The sequence below is a fragment of the Canis aureus genome, chromosome 3 (assembly GCF_053574225.1).
Source record: "Canis aureus isolate CA01 chromosome 3, VMU_Caureus_v.1.0, whole genome shotgun sequence".
Lineage (NCBI taxonomy): Eukaryota > Metazoa > Chordata > Mammalia > Carnivora > Canidae > Canis > Canis aureus.
Window position 1 is genome coordinate 7,031,074 of NC_135613.1, and position 22,066 is coordinate 7,053,139.

Here is a 22,066-nt window from a genome sequence, read left to right on the forward strand (position 1 = left end):
GCTTCCTGCCTCCCACCCTCCAAAGCATCCTTGCACATGCTGCCAGAGACTTCCCTAAATGCTATCACCCTAGCCTCAGCTCTCCGGCAGCCTGTCCAGCCTCTGCCTTTCTAAACAGGGCTTCTCTTTGCTGGGAAGGTGCACTCAACAACTTCCCCACTGCCAGGTACCCTCTCTTCTTTCCAGCTCCCACTGACTCTCCATCCAACACACTGGTCAAGCAAGAGTCAGCACCCCAACACCAGGGGAAACCCAGACCCACCCTAACTGGAAGCAGAGGGGTTCCTGCTGTGTATTCAGCCCCTTGCCAGGAGCATGACCATTTCACAGATTTAGAAAAGACCAATGAGAGGGAACATGAAACCTATCCAGAGTCCCAGTCAGGCACAGAGGGGCCAGGACATGGATCAAGCCTGGTGGATTCTGATGTCCCCAATTCTGGCCCCCTTTCCTCCTGGACCCTTTACATCATTGACCACATTCTCCCATGGCCCTTGGCCCAGGATGGACCTTTTGGATATGGACCCAGCTGCCTGGACAGACGTTAGTCCCAGAAGAGTTGGCAGGTGGCAGAGGAGAGCAGCCAGGGCAGGCCCCTCCATGACCTCGGAGGCTGTCTAGACACTCGCTGCCCACTTGACATCATGCCTCAGCAAGCCCCTCTGGTGTCACCTGTGGCAACGTCTATTGCTAGAGAAGCTAGGCACACGTGCATGTGAACGAGAGGGGCAAAGTGGAGGGGTGGGCTCTTCCCTGCCTGCCCCCACGTGGGGCTCAGCACAGGCCCAACAGCAAACCCCCCTGTGCCTTGGCCGCTGCGTTCTGCTGACACTGCATCTGGGGAAGCCGCGGCTCCCAGCACCACTGGAACACAGACGGCCGGGTGGTTTCTGCTGGCTTTTGTCAGATCAGAGCAAACCCTGAGACTCTACCGAGAATACTGCCCAAGGCCTAAGGAGTCTTCCTTACCAGGAAACTCATTTTTAAAAGCCCCCAGGGATGATGTCAAAGGGCCGTTCCAGACCACTTTCCCTGGCCAAACCCTGCATCTCCCTGTGACCCAAGCAGAGGGGACAGCCTGTCAGCCAAGAAGGCGACTTGGAGGCAGGCAGGCTAGCCGATCCCTCTGCTTGGACCACACAGGGCTTCTGAACCAGCTCTGACCCTGTTCAAGCAACCTGGCGCCCAGGACCAGTTATGGGCAGCCCCAAGCCCTTGAGATGGTCCCCAGGGCTGGGATGAGGCCTGTTAGAACCGCCCCCAACCACCCCATCACCACCAGCAGCTTCCTGCTCTGAGGGATGCGGAAAAGAGGGTGTGACTAGGGGTGGGATCTAAACACAGGAGGAGAGGCCTGGAACTTGTTGAGAGCTTCGTGGGAGACCCGGCCACCCAGCCCTGGCCCAGCCCCCGAGGGCAGCCAAGGACGCCGGGGGCTCTGGGAAGGCAGGGGCTAGTTCTGCTTTGCACCGTGAGCTCAGCAGCCTGACGGCCTCGGTGACAGCCCCTGAGAGCTCCAGACGTGCCTGGGCTGAGGCATGAGCCGTGTTCTGGTTAGCGCACACTCAGGGGACTGCTCTGGTCTACCCACAAGCCCAGCTGTCTACCCCAAATCCTCCCATCCATGGCCCAGCACCAGGAATGTCTGGCCAGCTTGGGAGCTCTCACAGCAAAAGACTTCCTCAGAGGCTGATTTCTCATGTCCAAGAAGATGCTGCTGCTATCAGGAAGTTCTCTCTGCAGTCTAACCTAAAGCCCTCCTCAAAGGAAGCTCACCCACTCAGTTTCCCAGTGCCTACAGCCTCCCCTGCGGGCTCTGGGCTTGCTCCTCAGTCCCCATCAGCATATACCTCCTCTGCTTCCCAAGGGTCGCCTGTCCCAATGTCATAGTGATTCTTCCCACAGCTCCCATCTCCTGGTGCCACACAGGCCTCCTCGCCACCCTGGTGCCCTTTTGCTAGACTCCTGCCCCAGGTTTGGGCTCCCTGCTCCCAAGTCCACTCTCACAGCGTCACTAGAGCAGTCGTCCAACTCCAGCATGTAGTTGTCACCTTTACCCAGGGGCCTCCGTGGCCCAGAGCTAGAGTCCTGCCTCCTCCCCACAGTCTGTGAGGCCCCTTGTCCTCCCCCCTAGCACCACGTCAGACTCAGCCCTCAGCTCTCTGCTCTACTCATCCCATGCTCTCACTAGGGCAACCTGTCCAGGATCTCTGCTCCAGGAAGTGCTTCAGAGAAGTCTACAGGATGCCCTAGGGAAAAAGCTCCTGAAGTGCAGAAAACAGCTAGAGAGGCCTTTGCCCTCCCTCTGCCACAGGGCACCACTGTCCACCTTGAGGTTGCCCGGTCAAAGATCGTTGCCCTGGCTGCAGCAGGGTCCGCTGAGTGCCCTGAAGGCCTGTGGGTGGGCTGCAGCCCCAGCTGCCCTGCCCGGCTGTTTCTCCCACCCCCACCCCCCACCCCCCACCCCTGGGCTCACAGGGAACACCAGAATCAAGCTGGCTCCATAGCTTCACCCCGCCTACCTCTCAGACCATGTCTTCAAGGCCAAGACCCCTCAACAGCAAGGCCCTGGCCCCAGCTGGCACCTCCGCTTACCACCCAGTCCCCGATTAGCAAGGGGGCACAGGGACGCCTGGCTTGACCAGCACTCCTTTCTCTGTGTGGGGCAAAGTGTGGGCTTGGCAGCCAGTCCCAGCCAGGCCTTGAGAGGTGGCAGCTGGGCAGCCCTAAACCCCATCCACTTCCTGAAACCCTTCCCAGATCCTGCCAGCCCTGAAAGTGATCTTTCAGCCCCTCCAGGACTCCCAGGGGCAGGCAGCACGTGGCCTCTTCAGCCCCCAAGCCTCTGGAGCCCCTCCCCAAGGGCCCCGGGGAGACAGGAAGGGAGGGGCTTGGCCCATGCCAGGGAGTTGATCCCACGCTGCCCCCAGGGCCCAGCAGGCATAGAGGCAGCTCCTGGCACAGTACACTAGGCGGGGCGGCCCCCTGCTCTAGACTCACCCATGGCCTCATGGCCCACGGAGGGGCCCTGCTGGCCAGCTGGCCACGGCACAGTGTGAGAGGACAGTGTGTTCCCAGACTTCACTTCTGCTTTTCCAGAGGTCACTCAACGATGCTCTCCTGGGGAGCTCAGGGGTTTTCAGGAATTGCGGCCCACTGAGTAAAACCAGATGTGCAAATATGCTCCCTAGAGCCCATCATGCCCACCCTGCCACTCCCTTCAAGGAGGGCAGGGCCTCAGAGCTTGTTCTACACTCCCCTGAGCCCAGGTGAGGGGTCTACTTTGAAGATACTGAACTGGGTTCTACTCCCAGTGCTTGTTCTGCCCCCAGAGGCTCTCTAAAGCTGCAACTTCCAGGGGCTCAAAGCAGGGAAACTCAGACATTTGGACAGATATGGACAGATGGCCAGGCTGGTGGCCCACTGGAGCCACAGCCCCGCCTCAGCAAATGTGCCGTGCCTGAGTCTCCTCCCCAGGCTCTGGGGGTGGCTGAGACCTCTTCTTCATATCAGCTCCAAAGCAGATGTGTGCACTGGCTGGCTGGCTCTGCAGGGTCAGAGCACCACATCTGGAACTCCCAGTATGGGAGCATGGAAACCATTAACCCTGGGTTTACCTGGGACCTGTAGCATAGACTGAGCATCCTTTTCACCCCAAACCTCCACCAGGGCCCATCACAGGCCCCCTGCAAACCTCACATAATACCAACCAACTAACCCTGAGTTCCAGCTCGTCCTATCAAATGCCAGCTCTTCCTCCACTCCCTTGGGTGCCGCCTGCCTTCCCCATCCAGAACCTCCTCACTGCCCACCCCTCCAACTGAGATACCCGTGGTCTCTTGCCCTGACCAGTGCACATCTATCTATCTGATCCCCATCAGCTGGTGCCTACTGCAGCCCCTGCCTCCTACACCCCTCTGCAGTCCAGTTTTGCTAGATCACTGGTTTCAAGCACTGCTCCTCAGGTGGCTGAATGGGACAGGGGAGGGAGAACCTGGGCTTTGGAGCCATAGTGACCTAAGTTCAAATCCTGTCTTACTGTTTGGCTCTGAGCAGCTTGTGGATCCCTCTGGATCCAGGCTCCTGGCTGGTCACCTAGTGAAAGGCTGTGTGATGCCAGCCTTGCAGGGCACTTGCGACAGACACTGAGCAGAGGCAGTGTTAGAACTGAGCATAGTACACCACAGTCCATCTCTCTGGGGAGAGTGGATCCCACCCAGAGCTTCTTAACCAAGACCCTCAGCCCCAGTCAGGTGGTACGTGTTCTCAACTCCAGCCTATTGCTCAACCTGTCCCCCTCCATACCCTGAAGAACACCCCTGCCCTTCTTTCCCATAGTCTGTCTCGACCTTTCCCCTCTGGCATGTCCTCCTCCTCACTGTAAAGGCCATGGGGGGCCTTGTGCAGCATGAGACCCACTCTGCTGTCTCCTAGGGAGGGAGGAACAGAGCTGACTCAAAATCTGGGACTCCTGACCCCAAGCCCGAAACCCACTTCACCTACCAGCAAGATAATATAGAGCTCGGGGCAGCCCTGTAGACGTGGACAGAGGCTAGGACCCACGTCTGCACCATGTAGCTGCTGTCCTGGGGGCCTTGGGAGCAGGCAGGAGGTGGTGCAGCCAAGGGCAGCTCCTGCTCCATGGGAAGCCCCCAGGCTGGCGGGCCAGCAGTCTTGGGAAGAACCTGGAGTCCGCTGCTGGCATGGCCACATGTAAGTTACTGGGTTTCAGTTGGCGTGAGGTAGAGCCCCTGCAGGGAAAGGACAGAGAGTTCTCCTTCCTTGGTCCCTGGACCAGTATTTTGTTTTGTGTTGGAGGCCTTTTGGTGAGGTGAGGCAGTCACAGAGGGTGATGGGACTGATCCACAGAGGTGCTGCAGCTGACACCAGGGGCCCATGGCACTCCTCGCCAGCATATCAGACATGGGGATTAAATGGGAGTGTCACTCCCCACATCCAGGAGGCAGCAGGATGTCCAACCCAGGTTTACTACCCTTCTCTCTGCTCCGAGACAGGTGGCAGGTGGTGGAAGAACTACATTTAATTACCCTCATGCTCTTCGGAACACCTCGTCCCTGTGGCTGGAGAATGAAAGCATCCCTCATATCCCATGAGGAAGTCAACCTATCTGACAGTCGGAAGGGTGCCAGGCAGGCGACAGTCCCATGTGCCAAAGGGAGGGGCAGAACTGGTTACTGCTGCACCCAGGGCAAGTTCCAAGAAACTCTGCTCTGACTGAGTGGAGATCCACCTGGCTATCCCCTCACCAGAACATCCCCACCCAGGCCCTAAGGCTCCTCGGGACTGGCACGTCCCAGGAGACATGGGGCTTGGAAGGCAGCTTCCCTGTGTTCCCCTGCCACAGCCCAGCCTGAGAACCAAGCTGCCCTGCCTCGCCCTGGGAGGCATGGGCCACGCCTCAGCGGAGGCCCTGCACTTTGACCTTGAGCCAGCTCTTTCTTTTTCAGGCTTGCCACCATAGGTACAGAACCTGCAGGTGGGAGTGGATCTGGGGCTGCAAGGAAGAGCTTTGCATTTTACCAAAGATGTTCAGTTTGCCTGGATATGAGTGAGAGAAGTAAAGTGGTCTGGTATGGCCAGGTGCCAGGCAGCCCAGGCAGGGCCAGCTGCGGCAGGGAGCTTGCTCAGAAGCTGGCCCATGGCTGTGTCTGATTCCTGGGCCCATGGGCCTGCACCCGCTGAAGGAACCTGTCAGCCCTTGATGCTGGGCTTCTGTTCTACACACAGAGGAGGGCACTGAGGAAGGCTTAGAACCCTGCTGGATGGGGGAAGGGCAGTTTTTAGGGCCCCCGGCAGCACTGTTCACAGTGAGATAAAGCCAGGTCAGGCTGGATCTTGGCTGGAGCATCCTGCCAGCTCCACCAGGCCTAGAGCCAAAGCTGTGGAAATATTCATTTTGCTTAGACTTAGGCCCTATGGATGGGCTCACTGGATCAATTCTCATTTGGGGCTGAGAGCCATGCTGCTCTTAGCACAAAGCCTCATTCGCTGCAGCTTATAGAAACTGGATTGAACAACCCAGGCCAGAAGCAAAGTTGACCCATTTCATACCCATGACCAGGAGAGCCAAGAGGCTCGGGCCAGGTAAGAAGTGGCAGGAGCTGTAAGCATCCAGCCTGATCCCTTATAGTACCCTCAGACCCTTTTACCCAACCTGCTCAAGGGACTGGCAGAACATGTACAGGGTACACAGTAACATGCCAGACAGCACGATCAGCGCTGTGGACTTGGGCCAGCCCCTGGGATAGGTGGTCACCTGCTCAGGGAGCCTCACAGCAGAGGCTAGGTCCAAATGATAGAAGCCAATGGAGGAATGGGGTGACAGTGAGACAGGGAACCTGCTCCAGGCCTGATGGATAACATCCCAGGATCCTTAGCTTAAAGGGCTAAATGGGTGAGGAGGATGGGTGAGCTATAACCCATGCTCTGGCAGCCTTATGGCCTTGTGTGTTAGGTCATGTGTTGCAGCTCATCCATATTCCTGGACTCCCAGGCCTTTAATCTCTAAGCCAGATACCGTGTGGCAAGGCCTGGGGGAATGGTGAGGGGCCCTCAAAGCAGGGTCTCTTTCACCTGACCACGACTTCCTGAATTCGGGGCCAGGCACACAGTAGCATAGTTCAGCCATCCTTCAGTAAACATACGCAGGAGAAAAAGGAAACAACCAAAGACTGTGGAGAGATTGGACCGGAGAAGCCAACACTGGTATCAGGAGATTGTAAGCAAGCCCTTGGCCCTCAGCTAGACCCAATTTCCCAGCTAAAATAAGAGGGTTGGATAAGGTTACCTCCAGGGGGCTGGCCAGTTCTGACATCCTCCACCCTGGTCAGGCCTAATCACACTGACTCTCCACAACTCAGCCCCTAAGGGCCACTCAAGGGCTCAGCGTGAGTCTAGAGGCCTGGGTCCCCATGGGATAGCCCTGGAAGAACTGACAGCAGGTGCAGGGAGAGGCCCGGGCTTGTGGAGCCTCTGAGCAGCCACAAGAGCAAGGAAAGGCAGGAAAAGCTGAGTTGTTAACAGTGAGGACACCAAGATAGCTTCTCAGAGGGGAAAGCCCCATCCGCTAGCCAAATGCAAAGCCTCAGCTGAGGTTAAGGCCTGAAAAAGTCGCTCCCTGAGTAGCCAAGGAGACACAAGGTCTGGGCAAGTGCCCAGGGCTAGGCCAAAGTTGGCCAGGAAAGCAGTGCCCAGCACTCAGTCGGGGCTGTTCCTCCACACATCCCTTTCCCCTGCCACAAGTCTGCCTGCCACTCTTCAGGACCACTCAAGTTCACATGGGGGCAGCCCCACTCCAGGCCCTCAAGCTAGAGTGCTGGATGGAGACACACAGAGCACGTGTTAGGCTACAGAACAGCAGCCAAACCTACTAAGCGGCCCATCAGAGCCTTGATTTTCCTGCCTCTAAAAAAAGGAGGAAGGCCAGCGCAGAACAGATTTTAAAAAATCAGCCAAGTATGTGTTAGATGAGGCAGCAGCCAGGGAGGTCAACGGAAATGTCCCCCAAACTGGGGTGCAGAGTAGAAGAGGAGAGTTGTCAGTCACCTAATAGTAAGCCCTTTCCAGTGTGACTGTATGTACCTATAGTACCTACAGAGTTTGGGGTGTCTGGTTTGGACCTTTCCCAGAGTCACTCTACTCACATGCACCTCTATGTGCCACATGCACACCTATGTGTCCCCTAAAGTGCTGAAGAACATTGGGAGAAAAGGAGTCTGTCCTGAGGATAAATCTTCCCTCTCCTGGAGGGATCAGGGCTGCAGGGGAAGAGTGGAGGCCACGTGGGGAAGAGTGATGCTTCTGGGAGCCTGTGAAATATGGCCCTGATCCTAGGCAGCTTCAAAGTCCTGCTTGGAGCCTGTAAGACCCCTGGTTCATAGCTACTACTTGCTGCAGCTGCTGCTGATTCAGAGCTACCAGCATGACCCAGGTCGGGGGAAATGAGGACAGCTTGATGGTGATGGTTAAGGCTGGAGCAGTGTGCACTGAGCACCAAGGTGGAGAGCCTCGGAGAATTTCCCCTGGCCTCCTCCTTCCCAACCCAGGAAGCTGGGGCACAGAGAAGTGAGGACAGGAAGAGATGGACAGACAGGAGACACTGAGCCGTGAGTCCTACTTAATCTGAGAAGGCCAACTAGGACTTGGGTGAGGGAAGCAGGGCCCAGGACAGAGTCCCAAGGGACGCGGCCACAGGCAGATGCTGTGCAGAGGAGAGGAGAGGCAGCCTGGCTGACTCAGGAGTCCAGCCACACACCCCTCCCCTGTTCTCTAGCAGCTGAGTGGTCATGGCACACCCCCTTGTGGCCACAGGGAGGATGGCTTTGTAAACAGCGAAGGGGATCCACTCTTCCTCTCAACACAGCTCTCCAATCTAGTATCTGCCTCAGACTTCTGGTCCCTATCTCTCCCCAGCTAGTGATCCCTGGGAGAGGAGGCTGCAGGCACCTACAAAGCCACACAGGAATGTGTCATAAAGAACATGGAAGAGGCCTGAGGTAGATATAAGCCTGGGAAAGCCAGAATGGAGACAAGGTGGGCTTAAATCTGGTCATGAGGCACTGGTCTGTCTTGCATCATTGAAGACAGAACCTTTTGAGGAGCAAAACTGGAGAGACTGCAGAGGAAGCTTGGGCATCCTCAGTCCCCTACACTCCTGCTTCCCAGCTCAAGTCTCAAAATCCCTTAATCCAGCTTTCCACTCCACCCCCACGCCGCCTCTACTGCCTAATGCCATATCTAAAAAAAGCAGGCACTGGCGTGCCTGGCTGGCTCAGTTGGTAGAGCATACAACTCTTGATCTTGAGGTTGTGAGTTTGAGTCCCATGCTGGGTATAGTGGTTACTTGAAATATTTAGGGGTAGGTGCCTGATGACTGGGTGGTTCAGTTGCTTAAGCATCTGCCTTCAGCTCAGGTCATGATTCTGGGGTCCTGGAACTGAGCCCCAAGATGGGCTTCCTGCTCAGTGAGAAGTCTGCTTGTGCTCTCATGTGCATGCACACACACTCTCTCTCCCCCTAACAAATAAAAACTTTATTTAAAAAAATTATTTATTTGTTTGTTTGTTTATTTATTTATTTATTTATTTATGAGAGACACAGAAAGAGAAAGAGAGGCAGAGACACAGGCAGAGGGAGAAGCAGGCAAGAAGCAAGATGCAGGACTCAATCCCGGACCTGGGGGTTATGCCTTGAGCCAAAGGCAGATGCTCAACCACTGAGCCACCCAAGTGTCCCAAATCTTTATTTTTTTTTTTTAAGATTTTACTTATTTAAGAAAAAGAGGGACAGCCCGAGCTCAAGCAAAGGGCGGGGGGACGGGGAGGAGAACAGGGAGAAGCAACCTCCCTGATGTGCAGGGAGCCCTACTCAGGACTCAATCCCAAGACCCTGGGGTCATGACCCAAGCTGAAGGCAGGCGCTTAACCAACTCAGCCACCCAGGCACCCCTAAATAAAATCTTTAAAAAAATCTTTAGGGGTGCCTGGGTGGCTCAGTCAGTTAAACATCTGACTCTTGATCTCAGAGTCATGAATTCAAGCCCCATGTTGGCCTTCACACTAGGTGTGGAGCCTACTTTAAAAAATACAATTTTTAAAAAATTTCAAAAAGCAGTGCTTTACCCAGAAACAGAACAGTCCATGACATGGCACATCCCCTCCAGGATCGGGGCCTTTGCACTCCTCCCCTGTACACCAAAGCCTAACAGTCCGCCAGCACCCATACTGAGGCATTACTCATCTAATCACAGAAATATCTGTCGAGGATGCACTCTGGCTAGGTACCGTGCTCACAGTCTGCACAAGATTTCATTTTATAGGCAGGCAAATAAGCTTCAGAGTGTTAAATCACATGCTCCGCATCACATAGCTGGCCGGAAAGGAAGCCATGGAGTGCCTGATGCCCCACTTTCTACAGAACTCAAGAAAGTTCCTGGTGACCCAGGGAGACCCTGAGGAGCCTGATGCTAAGCAGGCACAGATGATTAATAGGAGAGACCACTACTTCATGCCCTCACACCTGTTCATTTTTGATGCAGACCCTCTGGTGAGCTGCAGTGTGTCTGACCGCTGAGTCCAAAGTACAAGAGCAGCTATGAGGTAGAAAAAGGGCCCCGGATGCTGTAGCAGGCACCCTGACTACAGGAGGGTGGGCAAGTGCGCAGCCTGGGGCGGGGGGCAGGAACCAAAGTATCATAAGCAAACTTGGGCCCTCGGGGACAGTGGTTCCTGCCATCTGAAGTCTAACAGCCCTGGAGTGGGAGAAGCTCTGCTATGCTCCGTGTGCACCACTAAGAAAGCAGGAAAGTGAGACTAATACATTCCAGAAGAGTGGTGTGCAAAATATTTAAACTAAGATGTTGAGGCCTTTCCTTCGCTACCATCCAGAAACCCTGGCCACCCAGAAAGCCTATCTTCAAGGGTCCTGGATGGCTCATATTTGCCTATGCTGAGGCCACCCCAAAAGGCCCTACCTAGGCTTGGGTACAAACCTTAGCTCCACCTCAGAAACCAGGCCCAAGAAATCACAGAATAAATCCAAGGAAAAGTGTGTTATCACTCAGCAGAGCAAGTTCTGACATGACCTCTGAGGCAGGGTTTGTGAAATAGCGGCTATCAGGTCCTGTGCTAAAGTATATGCCGGCGCAAGATGTAATCAAGAAAGGAAAAGCAAGAAGGAGGAGGGGGTTGGTGAAGAAGGAAAGAGAAAAATGGCCAGGTGAGAGGTGAGCAGGTGAGCTGTACCTGGACAGGAGCCCTGGTTGTGGCCGGGTCACTAGCCAGAGGTGCCCAGCCCTGCTGGGCCCTCAAGTACCCCCTGGGCTCTGAATCTTCAGGTGTAAAGAGAAGGGGCTTGACGGGGGTTCCCTGAGACTCAGACCAGCCCCACCAGGCTGTGAACCAAATCTGGAAGTCAAATGCCCAGGGTCACCAGCAGAGGTCTCATCCTAGATGGCTGTTGGGTGTGAGTAGCTTCTCTTCATATATCTAAACATGTTCTAATTTCCCTTATTTTAGATATTTTTATCAGATGTCTTAAATTATAAAATATGTGTTCACTGCAAATAAAAAGAGTACATAAAATAAAAATACACATATTCCCCTCCCAGCCTCTTCAATCCCTCTCTCTAGAGGCTGCCACCCTAGACCACATGGTATCTATACTTCCAGACACTTTTCCATGTGCATATAGTATTCTACTAAAATGGGAATATGTTAACAGTATATTTTTAAATCAGTCCTTACAAAATTTCAGGCTTTGAGCACTTGCATAGTATTCCAATGTAAAGACAGACCATGGTTTATTTAACCATATCCCTGTAGATGAATATTCCACTGGTTCTAATGGGCTGAAATTAGGAACAAGGCTGACGTGAGTATTTCTAAACATGCCATCTTGGGCTAATCTAGAGGGACACAATCCTGTAAGTGGGGCTGCGGGGATACAGAGTACATACACGTGCAATGTTTAACAAGGTGGTGAAAACCTGTTCCCCAAAAGGTCCACACTGAGTCACCCTTCTACCAACTTTACTTTTTGGAATCGAAAAAAAATGCGCTTAGTCAAAAACAAAAACAAAACCAATGTCACGTCCAGTCGTGCAGGAGAACGCACAGCAGGGATCAGCAGGGGAATCCCTGGCTGTTGCACTCTCTGTGCCACTTGCCAAATTAGGCTCCATGCCAGGTGTCCTCATCAGACCATGCTTGTGTCCACTTGGCCTGTCCTTAGGGCTGCTCTCCAGCCTCCTGGCAGGACTCACAGGCAGAACTGGACCGCTAAGGGAGACTTGCCCTGGCTGCAAGCCACCAGATGGCCGAGCGTGGGCTGAAATGCTGCCAGCCAGCCAGCATTCTGATGACCTCCAGACTGGTATCTTCAGTGCTGTTTCCCCTGAGTTCTAGACCCACACGGCCACCTCCCTCAGACACTCCGACTCAGCACATCCGAGACAGAACACCTCCTCTTCTGCTACCCCATTCACACCCCAAACTGTCTCCTCTTCTTCTGGTCCCCATCTCAGAAGCACTTCCAGTACGTACCTAGTCTAGTCATTTATGAAGTCAGAGGCCTGACTTCTAACCCCTTTCATCCCTAGGGATGAAATGAAAACTGAATGAAAACCAGCCCAATCTTGTGGATCTCATCCCCCTAAGCTGAGTCCTGGCCCAGTCCTCCAACTCCTTATAACTCCTTGCCCGGGTTCGGCCCCTGTTTTCTCACCTGAAGAGCTGGAATAGTGGCCTGTCTCCAGCCTAGCTCTGCCTAAATCCATCCTCCAGAGCCACAGACCAAGTTTCTAACTGCATCATCCTCCCACTCCCCTTCACAACTCCCCCTGCCTTCATCTACTAAAGGACTAAGTCCAATTGGCTCATGGCAGCAAGACCTCTCTCCTGCCTCTCTCGAGCCTCCATCCCCACTCTGGGGCCTCCTCCTCTTGGACAGCAGCAGCAAGCTGGAGAGGAACAAACAAAGTATCAGGTAGCCAAAGTCATCACCAAAGATCCATGCCAGCCCATCCATCTCTGGGTATTGGGGGTCTCTTCACTCAGCAATGCCACTGCCCAGGGCAGTCGGGACACATAGATCCTCAAACACTGAGGGAAAAACTTCAGGTGTGTGTGGGGTCAGGCTCTCACAGCTCAGAATCAAGGTACTTGTTCCCCTTGATCCATGGTGCAAACTCTCCCAGGTTACCACCTTCTGCACAGTCTTCTCCCAATGCCCCTGAGCTCCTCTCTCGCGCTTGTGGCCAGTGGATTGTCAGGACTGTGTTACCTCTTCCTTGTCAGAATACGTCCAACTCTGAGGAATTTTGCACAGAGCCAAACTCATTTTCCTGTCCAAGCCATGGCCCTCTAACGTCACCAACTCAATACAGTCTCCTTTGACCAAAAAAAAAAAAAAAAAAAAAAAAAAAAAATGCAATACAGGAAATATTTCCAGGCAAGAATATAGACAGAAACCTTTAGACACTTCCCATACATTGGCCTCAACCTAACCTCCTCCTCCTTCTTTCTTTTTTTTTTTTTATCATAACATTCATCTCTCCTGAGCTGTGTCCTAGGCACTCAAAGTCTTTCATGAACCAGCCTGATGCATTTATCAATACTCAACCCCTGCACATCTCTGACACATGTTCTATTCTCTCTTCCCAGGTTCTAAAGCTCCTCTGATACTCTCTGAAGTTTCATGTTTCCGAGACTGCTAACGTCATTCCTTCTTCCCACCTCCTTGGCCTGGTTGACTTTTTTTAGTAACAGCTTTACTGAGATATAATTCATATGCCATACAACTTTCCACTTAAAATGTACAAGTCAACAGGTCTTGATGCATTCACAGAACTGTATAGCATTACCGCCATCAATTTTAGAACCCCAAAAAGAAACCCTGCACCCTTTTATCTACCTGCTCCCATCCCCCTAAAATTTACCTTGTGCCTACCAAATATTTGATGCTCTCTGCCCCTTAGTCAGGCACACTTGCTTCCAGGCAAGACCTGTGTAACATGTTTTTGTGACCCATTCAAGCCCAGCATGGCGCCTATCTCTTAGGAGTGGTAGGAGAGATTGACCTTGGTGGGAGCAGCTGGATTCCCTGACCATTCACTTGGTACCGGGCCCTGTGCTTACACTTCACACATATCTTGAAGAGATACTATTAACATTTCTTACTGTACAGCTGAGGACAAAGACTTGCCCAAGGTCACAAAGGCAGTAAGTGGCTGAGTTGGGATTAGTTCCCCAGTGAGCTCTGTTCTATCTATATGTTATCTTATCTCTGCCCATACACTCCATTTTCTGGCCCCACTGCTCTCATTTTCTGGCTCCACTCTCCTCTCTTCTTATTAAGGTCACCACAACCTCTGAATGGCAAAACGAAGTGAAAAGCTGTCTGACTTTATTTTACTCTCTTGGCCACATTTGGCGTGCATCACCCTTTTTTTTCAGGTTCTCTGCTAGGGCTGCCCACCTCTCAGGGGATGCCTTTCACCTTTTTGGCAGGACCCCTTGCTTAACTGAAGCCTCTCCTGGGGCAAGGTCTCATATTGGGTTTCTACTTTTCTGACTCTACGCTGTCTCTTGGATGCAGCAGCCACACTTCTATGCTGATTCCCAAAGCTGTCCTCAAAGCTCAGACTCACTCCTGAGCACCAAAAAATCACCTCTACATTGTCACTCAGATGGCTCACAGATCCCTCAATCCCATCTTCTCACTCTTTCTCCAACCTTCTCTTCTGCATTCCACTATCATTTCTGTCACCTACACAGCTGCCTACACCAGAGATAAGAATTGTGAGCTTTGACTCTTCCTGCCTCCTTAGCTCTTTATCCAACCCCTCAAGTCCTATTGATTCCTCTTCCTAAGATTCCCCTACGATGATCCTTGCCAATGTCCAAGGCAAGCTGCCATCATCTTTGACCTGGATTACTTATAAAACCCTGCAAGTAGTTCTTCCCACCTGTGGCACGGCCCCCACTCCAATCCCCCTTCCACACTGCAGGTACACTCTAAAGTATGAGTCCAGTAGTTTTACTCACCCATCCCCTACTTAGGACAAAGCACTTCTTCTATGGCCTTTGCAATCCCTCAAAAGCTGATTCTCTAACTCTCCAGCCACATTTCTTGCCACATCACAGTTAGTGTTGAATGGCTTGCCACTCCTGGAAGACACCATCTATAGCTGCAGTTTCATGTGATGGTGACTGGTCAATCCCAGCCTGGAGTCTTGCTTTCTTCCTTTCTTCTTCTTGTAAAAAAATGTTGAAATGCAAAAGGAGATGTTGTAATGAAAAGACAACAAGCAACTCAGAACAGAGATGGATAAAGTGTTTTGGAAGACAGCCAGCATACCATACGTGTGAGCCCTCAACCGTAGTCCCTGAGCATCTAATTCACCGGCTCTCCCCCTCCTGAATGTTAATTATACCCTTTATAACAGGAAGGAGGTGTCCTGACTGGCCCAATTGTCAGGTAGAGCCTCCATTCCAAATTAAGAAACTGGCATCTGCTACCCATCAGCTGAAATATGGCTGCATTATTCAGCTAGCCATAGGCTTGTCTCTATTTTCTATGTTTCTAAGAAGAAGCTAATCCATAGAAAAACCCTGGAAACAATGACCAATCTAGTAGCAAAGAGAACCCCTTAGATTCATTATGATCTCTAAATACCATTTTCCCATTAAAAAAAAAAAAAGAAACAGATCTCCTAAGAGAAAGGGGGACTCTAAGTCTGGGTCAGGAAACGTATAAGGTAAGATTAGAACATATTGACATTTCCAAAGTAAGGAAAGCTCTCAAAGGCTACAGGATTGTGTCAAAAAGACTCAGTAGCCCATTGAATAAGCTCCCACTGGCCAAAGGATAATTTTGAGCATCAATAAAAATACTGAAAGACAACAAATATATCAAAATCCTATGTACATTATGATACTATACCAAGAAAAAGAACAAACTTTATTAGGTATCTTTGAAGGATGTTGGAGAACCAACTCATTATTTTGAAAACTGATAAATAGGTGGGAGGATAAAACTGATAAATATAGGAAAGAATCAAGTATTTACCTTACCTCACTGACACAGGCTGTATTTAAGGGTAACAAAGTAGTTGATGAGTGGAAGTTTCCTAGTATAGAAGTATTCAAGCTAGTAATCAAAGAAGGAAACATAGAATATCACTGTTTTTGCAACACCTAATGAAATAATGGTTCTAGGCAATAAATATCAAGATTCTTTATATCGCAAAAAGAGAAACTACTAGATGCTATGTGCCTCCCAATGGAAGTACAAAATCACTTATTATTCTTTTTTCCAAAAAAAAAAAAAGTTGAACTAGAATCTAATCAAGCTTCTTTTTCTAACTACCAATTTACAGGAAAAACAAGGAAGGAACATTTCCCACTATATAGCAAGGGTGTAATCAGCAAAATTGAGATGGAGGGAAAACCCATAAATCAAATGACCAGTTTCTTCAATAAGTAAAAGGAAAAAATAAGAGAGATAGAGAACCTACATATTAAAAGACCAGCCAAAAGGTATGGATCATATTTGGATCCTAATTGAAATAAATCATATTTTAAAAATTTGAGATAACTAGAAATCTGAACACTGAATGGATAATTGATGACATTAACAAATTATTGTTGTTTCTTTTAAAGGTGAAATGACAGTATCACAGTGATTTTTTAAATAATTAGTCATGACCTTTTTCGAAGATATTGAAACATTTACAGCTGAAATGGCGTATTGTCTGGGATTTACCTCAAAATAATTTAGGAGTTGAGGGGTAAGTGGAGCTATTATTGAAACAAGATTAATAATTGTTGTAATGACAAGAATTGATAATTGTTGCAGTTAGATGATTATTACTTATGGGATCGTCATACTATTTCTTTTAATTTGTATATGTTTGACAGTATCAATAATAGTTTTAAAGATGGTTTTATTTTATTTTTTTAAAAGATTTTATTTATTTATTCATGAGAGACACAGAGAGAGAAAGAGAGAGAGGCAGAGACACAGGTAGAGGGAGAAGCAGGCTTCATGCAAAGAGCCCAATGTGGGACTCGATCCCGGGTCCCCAGGATCACACCCCAGGCTGCAGGCAGCGCTAAACTGCTGCGCCACCGGGGCTGCCCTAAAGATAGTTTTAAAGAGGAAGGGAAAAAATTCTGGAAGGCAGAGCCGGAGCCTCACTCACACCTGAATTCCCTGTGTCCAGTCAAACAAATTAATAGCAATGCTCTTAGGCTGAACCCAGGGTCAAAGCTAAGAACTATGGTAATGCCTGAAATACCTGCTTGGCTCACTTATAAAGCCCAGGGACTGGCACACAGTAGGCCTTTAGGAAGTGTTTTCTGAATGAGCAAACATCTGAACATCAAAGTAGCACTACAGGGATGCCTGGGTGGCTCAGCAGTTGGGTATCTGCCTTTGGTTCAGGGCATGATCCCGGGATCTGGGATTGAGTTCCGCATCAGGCTCCTTGCATGGAGCCTGCTTCTCCCTCTGCCTGTGTCTCTGCCTCTCTCTCTCCCTTTCTCTCTGTCTTTAATGAATAAATAAAATCTTAAAAAAAAAAAGTAGCACTACATATGCTCCTAATGCCTGAAATACATCCAACAATCCCAAATCTGGCAGGCCTTTGTGGAAAGTGGCGCTCCATAGCATCACTATCTGCCCCCATATTATGTGCTAAGGAGCCAGGGATTTCCTTCCCTGGGCTCTGCCTGTTTTTTTCAAAATAAGGGTATGGGTTCCCAGAAGATTTGTATTCCCGTCCCAGGGTTCCTTTTGGTCCCCCTGATTGGACCAGCTATTTCTGCCTTCATGTGCTGGTCTCTCTGCCTGAAATGCTCTCCCGGCCCCAGCTCTCTGCATGGCTGGCTCCTCCTCACTGTTCACATCTCAGCTCAAATATCCTTTCCTCAGCAGGACCTTAACCCACCACACTCTCTAAATAAAGTTCCCCTGTGATTCTCTGTCACTTCACTGTCACTTTCACCGGTATCACCCTTAATATGAAATTACATATTTAGTCTACTTTATAAAATAATAGTAATGAGGCACCTGGCTGGCTCAGTCAGAAGAGTATGTGACTCTTGATCTTGGGGTTCAAAACCCACATGGGGTGTAGAGATTACTTAAATAAATTAAACTCAAAGGGGCACCTGGGTGGCTCAGCAGTTGAACATCTGCCTTTGGTTCAGGTCGTGATCTCAGGGTCCTGGGATCAAGTTCTGTATTGGGCTCCCTGGAGGGAGTATGCTTCCCTCTCTGCCCGTCTCTCTGCCTCTGTCTCTCATGAATAGATAAATAAAATCTAAAAATAAAATAAATAAAACTTAAAAAAATAAAATAGCAGCTAACACCAACTCAACACTTGCCATGTGCCAAATTCATGCAAAGTGCTTTTATGAATTATCCTGTTTAAACTTCATAACCAGCCCATGAAGTAGGTGCCATTATTATTACGATTTTAAAAACAATAAAACTCTGGACAAAGAGGTTACAGGGCCACAGAGCCATGAAGTAGCAAGCCTACGTTCATAACTTCTATGCTACACTTTTCTCTTAATGTCTTCCCCCTGCCCACACTGACCTCCACTGCCAGACTATGAGGGTCAAGAGAACATCACTCAACAAAACATCTCAGCCCCTATCATGGCACCTGGCATAAAATAGGTGCTTCATAAGTATACGCTGAATGAATGAAAACATTCAGAGTAACACTGCATGATTTCTCTTTATCTGTAGCTTACCTGGTCTTCCCCACAATTTCCAGCACAAGACTCAGCCCCCAGAAGGTACTCCACATATCTATCCAGAAACACACAGTGTTAAAAAGTGCTTCTGTGATGTGGCACTTGGGTAGCTCAGTTGGTTAAGCAGCTGCCGTCAGCTCAGGTCATGGTCCCAGGATCCTGGGATTGAGCCCTGAATCGGGCTCCCCACTTAGCAGGCAGTCTGCTTCTCCCTCTCCCACTCCCTCTGCTGTGTTCTCTCTCAAAAAATAAAATATTTTTAAAAATAAAAATAAATAAAAAGTGCTTTTGTGACCACCTAGCTCTGTCCCCTCAGTTAATCAAAGGGTTAGACCTCTCCAGGTTTTTTTCTCCTACCTCTGAGTATAGACAATCAAACAAGATGGAAAATAGAGACAACTTCTGAGCTTCAGAGGTCTCAAAAGACTGTGTTTAGCAGAAGAGGTCAGTGGCAGATGCCCTGCTGGGGTGGAATTCAGAGAGAAAGGTCCAGGGCGTGGTGGAGGGTATGCATTTGCCCTTCCTTGCAGAACAACACACACTGCCTAATGCCTAATGGAAATCTTGTCACTTCAGGACATGTCTACAGATCTTACTAGGCACCAAAGGCTTTCTTTTTTTATTTTTATTTTTATTTTATTTATGATAGTCACATACAGAGAGAGAGAGAGAGGCAGAGACACAGGCAGAGGGAGAATGCACCCGGAGCCCGACGTGGGATTCGATCCCGGGTCTCCAGGATCGCGCCCTGGGCCAAAGGCAGGCGCTAAACCGCTGAGCCACCCAGGGATCCCCACCAAAGGCTTTCTTGATTTCCCCTCCCCTCTCTCCTTTCCTCTGGAGATAGGCAAAAACACCCAACAACAGAGGCCTCTGGTATCACTTGCAGAAGCAGAAGGACTTTCTATAGAAGATAATGGGGTTTCTGGTCATCCTTCTGCTTCTGGTTATCCCCAGACCCTTCAACTCTTAAGCATCTCCAGCAAATAGGATCCCAAGAATCCCAAACTCTATGCCAAGAAAATTCTAGGAAGGGATGCCTGGGTGGCTCAGCGGTTGAGCATCTGCCTTTGGTTCAGGGCGTGATCCCGGGATCTGAGATCAAGTCTCACATCGGGGTCCTTGCAGGGAGCCTGCTTCTCCCTCTATGTCTCTGCCTCACTCTGTGTGTGTCTCATGAATAAATAAATAAAATCTTTTTTTAGAAAGAAACTTCTATGAAAATAGCACAGACAACCACAGGAGCTGTAATTGGGTAGAGGGAACAACATTCTAGCCTAGGATGATCACAAGGGGGTTCTAAGATGGGGTACTACTGGGGCTGGGCCTTGAAGGGTGGGAATCACTAGGCTTCATGGGGATAAGAAGGATACAGAGGCAATGGCAAATGCAGTGTAGTGAAAGAAAGAGCTAACACTTACCTAGAACATACTCTGTGTTTGTTGCTAGACTAAGGGTTTATATGTAAAAGCTGGCTGACATCCTACAACCTTGTGAAATAAGTGATAATATACTAGATGAAGAATCCAAGGCCAGAGGTGTTAAATAACTCGTCCAGGGTAATCCAGGAATTGGCAGGGCCAGGATTAAAATTCAGATTTGTCCAACCCCAGGATCCACCACACTATGTGTGCCAAGAGTTGAGGAGGATGGCTTGGGTAAGGGAAAGGAGCACATGTCGAAGAGCTAGGGAATCCTTGAATGTGACCCTAAAGGTCTAAAATTCAGATTTGTCCAACCCCAGGATCCACCACACTATGTGTGCCAAGAGTTGAGGAGGATGGCTTGGGTAAGGGAAAGGAGCACATGTCAAAGAGCTAGGGAATCCTTGAATGTGACCCTAAAGGTCTAAAATTCAGATTTGTCCAACCCCAGGATCCACCACACCATGTGTGCCAAGAGTTGAGGAGGATGGCTTGGGTAAGGGAAAGGAGCACATGTCGAAGAGCTAGGGAATCCTTGAATGTGACACTAAAGGTCTAAATCCTTGAATGTGGTACCCCTTGTGGGGTACCACAAGGCAGGCCATGTGCTGAGCAGCATTGCAGGGTAGATATTTATGGAAGATAATAGGGGAGAGGCTGCTGGGAAGATGGGAACCTAGTGCCCCCAGAAGCTCTACAGGAGGAGGAAGGACAGACAGCACCATGAGTGAGGAAAACCTAGAAGAGAAACAACTTTACCAAATGCCAGTTGGTCATAAATGGTATTCAGCTTCAGATTTAAGCAAAGAAAGATCTCCAGTCCCAGTCAGTCCACAAAACTCATAATAAATGCCAACTGTGTGCCAGGCCCTGCCCCAGGCAGCCTCCCTCTCAGTGAGGAAAATGGGATTGCTGGCAGGCTCCTATAAGGCAGCACCCTAGAGTGCTCTCCTCTCCTTCCCATCTCCACTCTCACAAGGCAGACAGCTTTTCTCCTATGTTTATGTTAAAATCAGTGCCCAAAATTATTGCATTTTAACTTCAGTAAGTTTTAAATTTCTTAAGTATTTATTTTCACTTTACTGGTCTAGTTTGCAAGATAAACAATAACTGATTTTTAAAAATTGAATTCTCTTTTAACCTCAGTAAGTTTTTGATGAAAAAATTTCCTTCAGAGAGCAAATCATCTCCCCCCTCCAACTACCAACCATGGAGCCAGCAGTACTTTTGCTCTTGAGGGTCAGAAACGGGAACTTACATCCCAACCACAATGCCCTTCACTATCAACAGGGGAAGTGGGGACTCGGGGACATCTCTAATTCAGTATATCTGATGCAGCTGTGCCTAAAGGGGTCAATCCCAGTTTGGAGCTGAAGAAAGGGGAACTTAGCTTCTCATCATTCTTGAGCTTTTTTTTTTTTTTTTTAAATCCTGTTGCAACAGGCAACCTTCTCGCTGAGGAGGTGGGATTTATTAGCCAAATACAAGTGTAGGAACTTCCAAATTTGGAGGGCCACCTCTCGCTCTCCGAACCACTGCCTTCGGGAGACTGCTCAGCCAGTGGGGTCGATAGGAGGAAACTCTCACTAGGTTGGCTCAGCAATTCTCCAGGAAGGCTCACCCCGCAAGGCAAGGCCAAGACAGTGATCCCAAATGCCCTGGTGTACATTAGGCGGAAAGGGGGGGGCGCGCTTAGATTCCCTAAGAGTTGCCCCTGGGCCACTCTTTGGCTACGTCAGGGTAAAGAGGTTTGTATGGGCACCTCTTGCACCACCGATCAACCACTCTCGAGACACCCTCTTTATAAACTACACGGCAGGCATACGGGCGGGAAGCGGCGGCCCCAGCAGAGGCTAACCACCGCGGTTCTTAAAGCCTTGGTTGCGTCTGGGCCCGTGCCGAGTCGCAAGCGCAGGGAGATTCCCTTCCGGGGCGCCCGCCATCGGCCCCCGGATTCCCAGCGAGTCCTCTCAGGCCCTTCAGGAACCCCCGCCTCCGGCTTCCCCGCCCAGATCGCGGAACCCTCAGGCCCGGGCCAGCGTCCTTGCCGGCCTTTCAAGGCCCAGCCGCCCGGCCCCGCGGCTCACCCTCGAGTGTCTCGCACTGCACCAGGTTGAGGTAGTCCGCCTGGCTGAGCACCCCGGCCTTCAGGCCGCGCACCAGTCCCTCCAAGTAGCCATTGTCCACGTTGAAGTAAAGCTCCGGGAAGAACGACATGGCTGCGGCGGGGGCGGCGAGACCGGAGAACCCCGATCGGCCGGCGGACAGCTCGCTTCCCAGATCAGCTGACTCGGCGCCAGCAGCGGGCTGTCAAGCGGGTCAGGTGACGCGCGAGCGCCTCACGTGACCACGAGG

General features: G+C 50.5%; 1 protein-coding gene across 1 annotated transcript in view; it reads right to left on the reverse strand.

The window, feature by feature from the left end:
• Nucleotides 1–22,034, reverse strand: part of ATP6V0D1 (ATPase H+ transporting V0 subunit d1) — a 39,239-nt gene extending 17,205 nt beyond the window's left edge. Inside the window, exon 1 of the mRNA XM_077887151.1 lies at nt 21,799–22,034. Coding sequence (XP_077743277.1) covers nt 21,799–21,928 — 130 coding nt within the window. The 5' untranslated portion in view covers nt 21,929–22,034. The remainder of the gene's footprint in view (nt 1–21,798) is intronic.
• Nucleotides 22,035–22,066: the final 32 nt, after the last annotated feature.